This window comes from Sinocyclocheilus grahami, unplaced genomic scaffold, assembly GCF_001515645.1.
Source record: "Sinocyclocheilus grahami isolate Dianchi unplaced genomic scaffold, SAMN03320097.WGS_v1.1 scaffold94.1, whole genome shotgun sequence".
In the NCBI taxonomy this organism is placed as follows: domain Eukaryota; kingdom Metazoa; phylum Chordata; class Actinopteri; order Cypriniformes; family Cyprinidae; genus Sinocyclocheilus; species Sinocyclocheilus grahami.
In genome coordinates, this window is record NW_015505273.1 from 212,053 (window position 1) to 225,215 (window position 13,163).

Below are 13,163 nucleotides of genomic sequence, written 5' to 3' on the forward strand. Positions count from 1 at the left end.
TCTGTAAACTAAAGTGTTTCTCATTTCATACGTCCTCCTTTACTAATGTCTAGTTTCCAAGCCTTTCTATACCACAAACCCTAACCAAACTAATTGTTTGTTGTGCTTTAGGTCAAGAGGAAGGTCTACTTGACATTACAGAATAAACCTTCAATTATCAATTTCTTAATCACATCTGAAGAAATATACACTCTAAAAAATGCTGGGTAAAATAGGGACAAACCCAGCAATTGGGTTGTTTTGACCCAGTGGTTGGGTTACTACCCAGAACCGCTGGGTCAAAACAACCCAATTACTGGGTTTGTCCCTATTTTACCCAGCACTGGGTTGTATTTAACCCAGCATTTTTTAGAGTGTAGTGACATCATTAAAAGGCAAATTTATGAGGACTTTTATGGGGGGGGGGAAGCTTAAGACACCATGGTTATGTGCATAAAATAGCTTTATTTTCAACAAATCAGAATCTGCATGCAAAAATCAATGATTCATTGACTTCAACATTAGATCAGCGATTTCATCTGGATGTGACCAAACAAAGCAGCAGAATTTTCTCTTTTTAATCATTTTACACCATGCTAGTAATGCACAGCTCAATCACGTTCCCCTTAACTAATCCAGAACATCCTTCTACAAAACATAAATAGATTCGGCTTAAGTCTAAAAGAAATAGAAACTCTTATTAAAAAAAAAAAATCTTGTCAAAAGACTAACAGCCTTTGAATTTTTTGCACTACGGTATATAAAATAAATCTAAAAACCAAAAAAAAAAAAAAATACAATAAAATTATCACATGTACAATAGCTGAGAAGGGGGAGCAACACCCCCGACCTGAAGGCAGGCAATAAAATATGACAGTTAAATTAATACCAAAAAATGTCAAATAAAAAAGGAATTAAGAACATCTACAAAAACACTGAAAAAAAGTTAGTACTAGCATTGGTCATTGTTCTCAAACAAAACATTTTCCATAAATGTTTCCGAAAGATACAGATGCAAACTAGACATAGATAAAGTCTATCTTCCACAAAGAAGGCCTCAGTTTGGAGAACTTCTCGGCACAGCATCCAAAAGGTCATTTTGCAGAGTAACTTACAAGATGTAAAGTTCATGCAAGATCTCTCAAGACTGTCAAAAATACCTCCATCCCCATTTTATTATTATTTAAGCACTTGAAATTTAGGTTTTCCAGAAGGTTCCACCAATGTGGCAATCTGAGGAACCACAATGGTGGCTCAGATAGCTTCTGTTTTGAAGGACCATAGCAAAATAACTGATTCCTTGAAACAATCCCAAGACATTGAGCATAGAGTACCCACAATATAAAATCAATAAAAACTAATTTTTTTCCTGTGATAACTGTGAAACATCATCTACCTTCTTTCCATTGCTCCTTGCAGATCCTCAGTCTCTGAAACCAAACCTCAGCCTCGTTAGCTTCAAATTCAAGTGTGTCTGTAAACTAAAGTGTTTCTCATTTCATACGTCCTCCTTTACTAATGTCTAGTTTCCGAGCCTTTCTATACCACAAACCCTAACCAAACTAATTTTTGACAAGTTGTGCTTTAGGTCAAGAGGAAGGTCTACTTGACATTACAGAATAAACCTTCAATTATCAATTTCTTAATCACATCTGAAGAAATATACACTCTACAAAATGCTGGGTAAAATAGGGACAAACCCAGCAATTGGGTTGTTTTGACCCAGTGGTTGGGTTACTATCCAGAACCGCTGGGTCAAAACAACCCAATTACTGGGTTTGTCCCTATTTTACCCAGCACTGGGTTGTATTTAACCCAGCATTTTTTAGAGTGTAGTGACATCATTAAAAGGCAAATTTATGAGGACTTTTATGGGGGGGGGGGAAGCTTAAGACACCATGGTTATGTGCATAAAATAGCTTTATTTTCAACAAATCAGAATCTGCATGCAAAAATCAATGATTAATTAACTTCAACATTAGATCAGCGATACTGGGTTGTATTTAACCCAGCATTTTTTAGTGTAGTGACATCATTAAAAGGCAAATTTATGAGGACTTTTATGGGGGGGGAAAAAAGCTTAAGACACCATGGTTATGTGCATAAAATAGCTTTATTTTCAACAAATCAGAATCTGCATGCAAAAATCAATGATTCATTGACTTCAACATTAGATCAGCGATTTCATCTGGATGTGACCAAACAAAGCAGCAGAATTTTCTCTTTTTAATCATTTTACACCATGCTAGTAATGCACAGCTCAATCACGTTCCCCTTAACTAATCCAGAACATCCTTCTACAAAACATAAATAGATTCGGCTTAAGTCTAAAAGAAATAGAAACTCTTATTAAAAAAAAAAAAAAAAAAAAAATCTTGTCAAAAGACTAACAGCCTTTGAATTTTTTGCACTACGGTATATAAAATAAATCTAAAAACCAAAAAAAAAAAAAAATACAATAAAATTATCACATGTACAATAGCTGAGAAGGGGGAGCAACACCCCCGACCTGAAGGCAGTCTAAAAGAAATAGAAACTCTTATTAAAAAAAAAAAATCTTGTCAAAAGACTAACAGCCTTTGAATTTTTTGCACTACGGTATATAAAACAAATCTAAAAACCAAAAAAAAATAAAAAATACAATAAAATTATCACATGTACAATAGCTGAGAAGGGGGAGCAACACCCCCGACCTGAAGGCAGGCAATAAAATATGACAGTTAAATTAATACCAAAAAATGTCAAATAAAAAAGGAATTAAGAACATCTACAAAAACACTGAAAAAAAGTTAGTACTAGCATTGGTCATTGTTCTCAAACAAAACATTTTCCATAAATGTTTCCGAAAGATACAGATGCAAAGCATCTGCGTTTCACGAACAGGTTTTACGCCAAAAGCGAATACCGGGATGAGATATAAGAACAATAAAAACTATTTTGGCATTTAAATATTTGGTAAATAAAAGGCTGTCAAGAAATGGCTAAGTACCAAAGTTTTACATTTTATTCAAATGGCTATATACAGATCCCTGGATGTACAAAGTCTGTTTAATGTGAGCTGATCAACATCTGTACCTGTTAAAGGAGCTTAGCTGACAGTCAAGCAGCACTATAGTTAGCAGTACTAAGTCTCTCGTCACACAAAACCAACACAGCAATAACATACAGATATGAGGAATGTATCATAACACCATGGTTGAAATGAGTATACATTAGTCTAGCACACCGATTTCAGCTTTGCTCTCACAGAATTTAGTTTCAAACATATACTGCATGCCCTCAATTTGGTTCCACCTCTGATGTTTTAATAAGGAAATAAAAAGTTTAACAGCACACAGATTTAAAAACAAAAGACATCTGATAACGTAAAAGGCTACAGTAACCATCCCTTTCTGTAGCACCGATCGTGACACGGACTCTTTTTCATAACGGCTGGTTCAATGGTCAATCCAAAGCCTTTAACCTGTGAATGGCTCCATTGCACCTTGTAGTGTTTTATTTAAAAATATATAATGGACACAATGGGCCACGTGGTGAAAAGGCAATAAGTGTGAGAGAACAAGACTTCTTTTGACTCGAGCGGTTTGGCAACAGACGCCATCCCCTCCTAGTCACTTTAAGATTTCAATGCAAATGTCCAGGCAGAGTGAATTATTTGTGTGAGGTCCTTCTGTGGTTTTCGTGGTATGTGAGAGGTTGGTGGCCTGTTGGGCCGAGGCACTGTGTGAGCTTATAGTTCAAAAGAGAGGGAGAGAAGGTATGCAAGGGTGTGGATGCTCATGCATAGAATTCTGTGGTAGGAGCTTTCTTATAGATGGGCGTCTTGCCCAGGTCGTAACTTCCTTCATCTTTCTTCTTGATGCGGAGAACGAAGTGAACCAGCAGGACGATGAGGAGGATGGCGAAGACCAGACCAACTGCTCCGCCCGCAATAACAGCTAGAAAACAGAAATAGAAAAATGTGAGGGAGGCATAACTTACAGACACCGCGTTAATGGATACCAGCGGCCTGCGTGTATTTTCAAAATATACTTGCAAATGTATGAAAATACCAGCTTTGTTATTGTTACTGCATTTTCAGTAACGGACATAAAATAAATTACAAATATTTGATGAAAAACTTAAATCAAAATTAGAAATGTTGCCTTGGCAGCTAACTGAAATAAGTTAAAGTACTAAATTTACTAAAAAAAAAAATTTTTTTAAAGGGAAAATATCAATAAACTAAAGCAATGTAGAAATATAAAATAAAAATGACATGCAAACACATTTTCACCATGGGATAATAAAATTTAAAAAAGGTAATCATGACTTTTTTCCTCTCAATTCAGACTTTTAAACTTAAAAAATAATAATACTGAAATAACACTAGAAAATACTGCGTTAAATGATAAAACAAACCAGTGGAATTTATTTTAAAGCAAAACATTAAACTCTAGTGTACCAAACGTTTTACTACATTTAAATATTCAAATTTTGCCCAATAATATCTATTAATTCTATTTACTTTGCATATCAAACTGTAACTATTGCAAACAAATCAAATGTCTCCTCACCTGCAAGCACCTCTGTGTTGTTTAACAAGTTGTCATCTCCAGCATGGGTCATGAGCACATTGCTGAGCTGGTCACGGTCTTGGTTTGGTGCTCCAGGCAAGCCGACCTCATTGTTTTTAACCAAAACATCGTTATAATCAGTTGGCCTTGGATCAAATGGACCCTTAAAATCAGGGATCTGGTTACCATTGAAGAGACCAGTCTGAGAAAGGAGAAAACGGTCACAAGAAAGTTCATATAAAAATCTAATCGGTTGCATATACAACAAAAATCTGTCATATGAACAACCAATCAGTAATTCAACTCATGGCTTCATGAATCATAAGCATGCATAAGAAAGAAATGGCAATTCAAGTTGGATATGACCCGAAGTAATGGTTTTTAAATCAGTGAGTCAGTTCAGCAACCATGAATGAGTTACTTTAGACCAATGAGTCAGTCTGTGACTCAATAGAGAGTCACTCTGACATTCATTAAAAACAATAGGCTCATAAGAGTCACAAATCAGATGACACGGTTTGCATTGCATATTTGTTGTTGTATTAAACCAGAGTATAAAATGCAATAGAAAGATGCGCTGTCTGTTTATTAACTGTAATAATATAAAATGTAATTTCAATTTAGAAGAATTCTTTAAAGACCATTTCACTTTAAAATGATTCACTTGTAGTAGGCAAAAACCTCATTAATTAAGATTCACTGTTGTGTTTCCTAACAGGCATTTCTGTAGTATCCTAATAGTTGTTACTCAATTTTTCAAAGAAAAAAAAAATCATATCTACCTTGCTGTCTATGGGTTCTTCTAAAAACCCAGAGCCTGAGCCATCATAATCATCTTCTTCTTCATCATCATCATCATCATTGTCGTCGTCATCAAAGCTATCCTCATCGTCAGTTGGGTTTAAACCAGCAAACTCAAAATCTTCATTCGGAGAGTCGCCGGAAGACTCCAGATCCTCATGGGGTAACTTGTTTTTCAGAGGTACCCATGTTTCCGTTTCTCGTACCTACAAAGAGAAATAACTTACATGAGGAAATTACACTTGGCACCATTTGTTCCAAGTCAAATCACCAAAGAAAAATGTGCAAAATCACTCTTTCATAATGTAATCCAATGCAAACATCAGAAATTGAAGGAACAGTCACTATTGAGTGACACAAGAATGATTTAAAGACCTCATAAAATCAAAACTTTGGCCTATGGCATAACGATTGTTCTGAGAGCACACTTAATTTAATTAATTACGTTAGCAGAGCCATTTGGCCAATCACTCTGAATGGGTTTTAAACAATTAATGGACTAAGCCTATTAGCATAACCAGAGGAAGTAGATAAACTTATTTATGTTTGGTCTGTTTTTGTCTTCTCTCTTTCAAGACTCTTTCCTTAAAAGTGGCCATTTTGCTTTTCACTGTTGCTATGGTCACAAGACATTTAAGCATTCTATTTATTTTAAGTGTAATTTAAAAAAAGATTCTAAATTCTATTCTGAATGGCACACAACTGTGATTCATACAATACTGCATTACAATCAGTTCACTCTTGACCTTGAAGCGAGCTGGAAAGGTAAGAGGCAAGTTAGCGCAGGTTTGGCACCATTGTGTTAAACAACACAAGAATTCATCGGACAGGGGCTGAGGGTCTTTATCTGTCTCGCTCTCCTGCTTGCGGTCAAAAACAGGATTTAATCAAACATGACTCACTGAAACGTTTCACATACCAGGAAAGCAAAATCATTCATAATGCACAGGTGCGCACACACGGCGTAATCACCTTAGTTACTAAATTTACTAAGGGTTTCAGTAAGGCAACAAAGACTTCAAGTTTATCTTAAATACAACATTTTTAGAACAAGTTTAATGTTTAAAATGGCTCTAGACGCAAAAGGGAGGGGTTTTAAAATGGAGACGGGGGGGACTGACTGACTCATTTTCCAGGAAAACCAGGATCATGCAAACGCCACATGAAACTGCAAGTCAGCTCTAGCCTGCTCTGTTGTTTGAAGACAATAAAAGAAAAAGGGAGAGCGAGAACCAGAGAATGACAGAAACCACAAGAGGGTGTGGGGAAAGAGCCCGACATACTTTATGGTTTTCAGCTTTACAGTGCTGTGAAACCCCACTCCAAAATCCCCCCCGCATTCTGAAATACTCAGCTCTGAGAAAAAAAAAACCTGTATAAGAAAGTACAGCGGATACTATTTGACTGAGAAAGCCGTGGTTCAATTAAACCGAAGCTTAAATTCCCATAAGCAACCATTAAATTCTGAGTAAACATATACAAGCCACTTGAAAGAGTTTTAAAAAATCCCACCACCCACACTAAAATCTCTAGACTAAGATGGACTGCTAAAGAAAGTCCCTCAATTTCTCAGTCGCAACGCAGGAAATAATGTTTTGTTTTTAATTTCTCAGCAATAACCAAAAAAAAACAACAAAAAAACCTCACCAGCATATAAAAGAAACAAAACCAATGCATAAGATAACAACAGCTCTTAAAAAAATAGTTAATTAAAAAAAAATGAGCCAAATATATTCTTGGTGGTTTTCAAGAAATTCACCAACAAATTATACACATTAGACAAATCATTTGGTGTGTTCTCTAATGAATAGCACCCTTACCATACTATTAAACCTGTGCGCATTCAACAGGAAACAGTCATGTTCATAGGTAAAGTTACAAACTCATTTAATGTACCATACCCACAATTACTCTTTAATTACATTTTACAGCAATTAATATGAGCCAGAAATGAGAAGCATTAAGATTAACAGTCAGACACTGCCATACAAGATAATAAATGTTACCATTTAGATCGCAAAACAACTCTAAATGAACATTATTATTGCATTAATTTTTTTTTATTCATAGAGCACATTTAACACCACATAAGTGGACCCAAAGTGTTTTACAATAAGAAATAGTCAATTATAAAACATATTATGAAAGTAAAAAGAAAAATCAAAGCTAGGAGTAGTAAGTCTTAAGACTATCATTAAAACCATCCAGTGATGGAGAGGCCCTGAATTAGTATTATTAATACTATGCATGAATGGACATGTAAAAGAGCATTCTAAACAATATGAAGTCTCAGAAAAACAACTTGAAGGTAATCCACGATACTGCAAGTTAGCAGTAAATGTGTTATTAGATGTGAAAGACCACCGTGTGTTTGTAGGAACATCAATGAGGTGATTAGGCTCCAAGATTTCTTCAACTTAAGTCTGGAGACCTGAGAAACACCCAGACATGTGTTTATTAGAAGAATGGGTATTTTCATGAGTACAAACATTTACATGCCAAGAAAGGCAAAAGGCTTGATGGAATTGCCATTGCTTAGGGGGAGGGTATAGTCAACAAAGAATCTTCACTAAAGAATAGGTGGTAAAGCCAATTAAGATGAATACAGATATCACAAACCTAATTGCTAATATGTAATAATGAGCAAGTTATTATCATCCACACCAATAAGCAGGAAAAAAAAAAGCAGGCCAACTCAAGAAAGAGGAACCGTCATTATGAAGGACAGCTGGTGGTTAGTTATCAGCATTTCCAACTAAAGCCAGTCTGGCATATGGTTAATAGCTCCACAAGCAACAGAACTGGAATGGTAACTGATGTGGTCTGCTAAATGACTCTAGAACACACAGGATTCCCTTTACATGGCCTCAAGATATTCCTTTGGACTTGCAAAACAAAAGCGTACAGCATAAGGCATTGCATTCGTCACAATAAACAACTGTGTTCACAGGCAGAGTTGCTGTAATAACTAAATTCTTCTTTCACCCAAGCAGCAAATAAAACCCTCTCGTTCGGTGCCAACATTCCAGCCTCAAAAGCGATTTAATAGACCAGTGGACAGCAATGTAGAAATCATTATTACATCCTGGCGAAAGTATTTATCACATCCGCTGCCTTTCAGCAGCCATTCAGATGAACTTCGCACCCTAAAAACAACTGAATAAATAAATGAAAGCAAATCCATTCATATGCAAATCACCTCATGCCTAATTTATAACACAATCATTAGCACGTTATCATCTAGCATGGCCATTACACTTGAAATAATAAAATATTAACAGTGCAAGCTATGTTTTAAGATAATGATTAACCTACTAAAGGTAAGAAAAATACTGTTTGTAATACATCTAAAATGATTTTCCAAAGTTTTAAAATTAAAGATTATTTGAGTATGTTTTACAAAGAAAATACAATTTCAGTTTTTCTACTTTCATATTTTCTCATTTCATGTTTCATTGCCATTTCTTTGCAATTCATAAGTGAAAATTGTTTCTACACCAACATTAATAGCTAGAAAGACAAACTGGAGGGGAAAAAAAAAACATTTTAAAATATTTTTTTACCAGAGATTTTTGGCACGTACAATTATCGACAGTATACAAATCCTGAAAAAAATCTTGGGAGGTTGTTAATACCACTGCCACTTTTTTGGTTTGACCAACATGTGTCTTTCTAACTAGAGATTATATTTTAAATCAGGAAAGGTGGTGAAAGCTACACTCAAATATTCAAAAATAACCAACCCCAAGGCCAAATCAAAAATATCCAATCCTACTTTGCCTATTACTGAGGTTTAAAGTGTCCATGTCATGTTGAGTTTAAGCCACACAAACTTGTCCAGTGGCTAAAGAGGAGGGACCTGGATGAAAGAGGTGGACCATTTAAATCCGCCGAAGTGTGTGAAATCCCAAAAGAAGGGCTGGTCAAGGTCAGGAGGGGTCAAATTCCTCAGGAAAACGCTAAAGAATGGAGAGGGAGGGGGATGAAAGGAACACAGACACTTCTGCATGATTTTGAGGAATGCTGCGGCCTTCTCTGCCTCGAAGGACAAGGCTTTTGGTGCGTGTGAGCTTGTACTCACATTCCCACCCGAGATTGAATCACACCATCCGATGTACAACTAACAACGCAGCTGGTTTACTGTTCTATTACCCTTAAGATTACACAATATCACACACTAAAACCATGGACAGACAAGGACAAGACGCAATACAAAAGCTGCATCTGATGGTGTTTAAGTATAGATAAAGATCTGCGGCAACACCTTTCCAAAGGTCTGCGAGAGAATGGAAGGTTTAGGCTCAAATAATTTACATTTTGACTTGTATGAGGGTGTGTGTGTGTGTGGCTGACTGACCAAGCAAGCACACTGGGTGGCATTTGTCTTCTATTTCAGCTCCTAAGACATCTGCAGCAAGCTATTCTTTTGAGTTATGAAAGAACTGGCCAACACAAAGCTGTGGCATCCCATTCACAGGTGCTCCAGTGGGTGATTCCATAATGAACAGATGGAAAAGTAAACCTCATGGACTGAATCCAGTCTAATCAAATAAAACTAAAACTAAAAAAAAAAAAAAGCCTCGAGGGCATAAACTGTCACATGAAAGCCAGTGCTACTCATGAAGTTACACAACAAACAAAAATGAGCAAGACTAGTTTGGTGCCCTTAAATATATTACTTACACACATAACGTTACATAAATATAAACGTACACAACTTGATCACAAAACCACGACTAATTGTTCCTTGTCTAATCTTAATCTAAAGGTTTATTTGAGGTGCGCGCGTTGGAAAATTCGACCAAAGACCAAGAAGGCTTGTCTAAGTTACACGTTTGACAATTAAACTAAAGCTAAATGATTAATCTGAAGTGTTAAATTGGTTGAACGTATAATTTAGAAGCCTTTGTTGTTTCAACAGGTCTATTGTCAGAGAGCTAACGCTTTAGCTAACGCAAATAACACCCTTCTTTCGTCATATGTGACTACAGAAAAAATATGGCTCGATTATAACCTTAGTATCTTAACTTAATATAAGTTAAAATTCACGAGACACTCACCGACTCAGCGAAAACAGCAGCAGCCACAGACAAAACCAGCATGAGGTAAACTTTCAACATCTTCTCTTCAAAATAAGAAGCCCCAGTGGCGAAAGTTGATGACAGTTTCCGAAGTGAATCGCTTTTATAAATCAAAACAAACCGGTCCTGCTTTTGTTAGTCCTTTTTTATGCCGATTCGATGAGATTTGTATCGCGTATTTTCTTACTGCTGTCCTCTGTGCTGGTACGCAGTATTCCTGCGTAATGATTGATCCAGTTTAGTTTTATTCAGAGGCGTCACCGGCTGAACCCGCCTCTCTTCCGTCGCAGCCAATCAGGACACCGACAAACCCGTGACGTCATTTTTGGAAACTCCGGACGCAACAGGTTTACAACAACATAACCCAACTTTTTGTTATTTCAGATAGATATGAAAAATTATATTGAATTACTACTTGGGGTGAAAAACAGTAAAGAAAAACGCAATAGGTCTCTTTGTGAAGCTTTTCTGTTATTTATATGATGATCTCATACCTGTTCTTTTTTCTGTTTAGTTTTTTTTTTTTTATTACTTGTATTTGTTTATTTATTTTTGCCTGTATTATTATTTATATAATACTGTATATTTTCTATTTCTTTTTTGTAGTTTATATTTGTTCAGTACCTTTATATTATATGTTGGAAATCAATAAAAATAAATAAAAAAAGGTTTACAACAACATTAGAATCCATCATGTTTGAGGAAGTTAGGAAGAAGAATTAGGAAAGTGAGACGCTCGTGGAAAGTTCAATGACATAAACGGGATTTTTTGAGAGTAGTTTTTGCTTGTTCTTCCCCTTTCTCTTAAAGCCGTATGAAAAACGAAAACCACAATGATATTCAGATGCTATTGCTGATAAAAGAGTTTTCTGTTCTTTCCTTCTTCTCTACTGGCATAAGTTCTTAAACTAGCCCAGCCTGGTGTTTTGGATTTAGCTGGTCAGCATGCTGATCGCCAAAATCCTTCAGCAAACTAACTATGCTGAGACCACTTAAGACCAGCAAACCATCTTGCCTTAAGGCGGGTTTATCTTCTTTTCATTCTTTTCTTTTCATAAATGTCAGTTACATTCAGATTTAGGTGTTGCATCATAGAATTAACGGTTGCCATTTCCACTAAAAGGCATCTGTTTTTGGTTCTCATCCAATCGTAGTAACTGGAAAATGATGAAATTGCTCTTCTGGCTCTTATCACAAAATTTCCATTCTAGCATGACTTTGAACTTGAAACCACTTATGCATGTCCCAACATGACACTGTCACTGTCAGAAATTTGTAATTGAAATCATGAATTCTTTGTGAAGTCATCAGAAATATACTCTATTACAAAGATTAGAATTAGGCATTTTTTTAAATTAGGTTCATCAACTAAGCATGTCTGCAATGCGTCTATTTATAATTCTCTATTAGTAAGAATAGTGTGGCTTAGAAAGCAATGCAAATCATTCAATACAAACCATTTGTAGTTAATCAAGACTGTCATGCTAATAAAAGTCTCTCATGTATGTAAATGGTCATTGTATAAACCAGCAAACCATCTTGCCTTAAGGCGGGTTTATCTTCTTTTCATTCATTTCTTTTCATAAATGTCAGTTACATTCAGATTTAGGTGTTGCATCATAGAATTAACGGTTGCCATTTCCACTAAAAGCCATCTGTTTTTGGTTCTCATCCAATCGTAGTAACTGGAAAATGATGAAATTGCTCTTCTGGCTCTTATCACAAAATTTCCATTCTAGCATGACTTTGAACTTGAAACCACTTATGCATGTCCCAACATGACACTGTCACTGTCAGAAATTTGTAATTGAAATCATGAATTCTTTGTGAAGTCATCAGAAATATACTCTATTACAAAGATTAGAATTAGGCATTTTTTTAAATTAGGTTCATCAACTAAGCATGTCTGCAATGCGTCTATTTATAATTCTCTATTAGTAAGAATAGTGTGGCTTAGAAAGCAATGCAAATCATTCAATACAAACCATTTGTAGTTAATCAAGACTGTCATGCTAATAAAAGTCTCTCATGTATGTAAATGGTCATTGTATAGGCCTTTAGGTTCAGAAATACTACAGATACTCACAGTGCTAAAATCCTCTTAAATGCTTAATTGACCTGGCAAACAATCTTGATTCAGATTCAGATGAACTTGTTAGATGTATATATATATATATGTAGAATTAACAAATGTAGACTCTACAGCGTATAATACTTCAGCTTCACTCATTGCACCAAAAGATAAACTGCAGTGCTTTACAACTACAGGAAAGGAAGAGCTAAATAAACTTATCAGTCCTCTTTGTCCACTGAGGAATCTTGCAGTATTTCTTGCATGATTACAGTATATGTTCTCCACATCTGCAGATTCAGCAAAGTTTAAACAGCAACTTCAGATTGCTTGTAAAATTGTGGAAAGCTCTTCTACACTCAAAATGAGCTGCATCACTGACCTGCTGCTCATGAGGTCTCAGACTGTCCTACAGTATATTATGAAGTGAGAGAAGAATCTGGCTTGATTTCAGCATTGGTTTGTTTAGTCTGGGCCTAGAGTATATTTTAAACAACCTGAAGGAAGTGTTCTGAAAAATGCAAGAGATTAACATGTTTTATAAAGATGCTATTTACCATTTAAGATTGAGAGTGCAGAGTGAAATACATATAGTGAATGCATACAATGTGAGAAATGCAGACATAGGGGAAACAGGACGTTTGACAACAAAAATAGCCAATAATCATGGTTAGG

At 35.7% G+C, this 13,163-nt stretch overlaps 1 protein-coding gene and 1 long non-coding RNA gene across 3 annotated transcripts; one reads left to right on the plus strand and one right to left on the minus strand.

Moving 5' to 3' along the window:
• The first annotated feature begins 408 nt into the window (after positions 1–408).
• Positions 409–2,718, plus strand: LOC107587567 (uncharacterized). The gene is made up of 2 exons (XR_001609492.1): positions 409–655; positions 2,495–2,718. It is a non-coding gene; the product is annotated as an uncharacterized lncRNA (long non-coding RNA).
• Positions 2,350–10,645, minus strand: LOC107587566 (syndecan-4-like). 2 transcript variants are annotated; one of them, XR_001609491.1, is made up of 5 exons: positions 10,397–10,645; positions 5,318–5,542; positions 4,536–4,737; positions 2,673–3,917; positions 2,350–2,488 (listed from the first exon to the last, which is right to left on the minus strand). XR_001609491.1 is itself a non-coding variant. In XM_016275382.1 (4 exons), exons 1-4 carry the CDS (start codon positions 10,454–10,456, stop codon positions 3,757–3,759), a joined length of 648 nt encoding a protein of 215 aa, XP_016130868.1. In that variant the 5' UTR covers positions 10,457–10,645; the 3' UTR covers positions 2,533–3,756. The 2 variants fall into 2 exon arrangements, 1 of the variants encoding a protein (XP_016130868.1); XM_016275382.1 differs by lacking the exon at positions 2,350–2,488 and having other exon boundaries at positions 2,533–3,917.
• Positions 10,646–13,163: the final 2,518 nt, after the last annotated feature.

Bases quoted from the DNA above. Each gene is read 5' to 3' on its own strand.
- LOC107587566 (XM_016275382.1), bottom strand. From the start codon at position 10,456: ATGTTGAAAGTTTACCTCATGCTGGTTTTGTCTGTGGCTGCTGCTGTT. The intron at 4,738-5,317 runs GTAGATATGATT...CTCCTTTCTCAG, and splicing joins AAGAACCCATAGACAGCAAG to ACTGGTCTCTTCAATGGTAA. The intron at 3,918-4,535 runs GTGAGGAGACAT...TCTGTTTTCTAG, and splicing joins CAACACAGAGGTGCTTGCAG to CTGTTATTGCGGGCGGAGCA.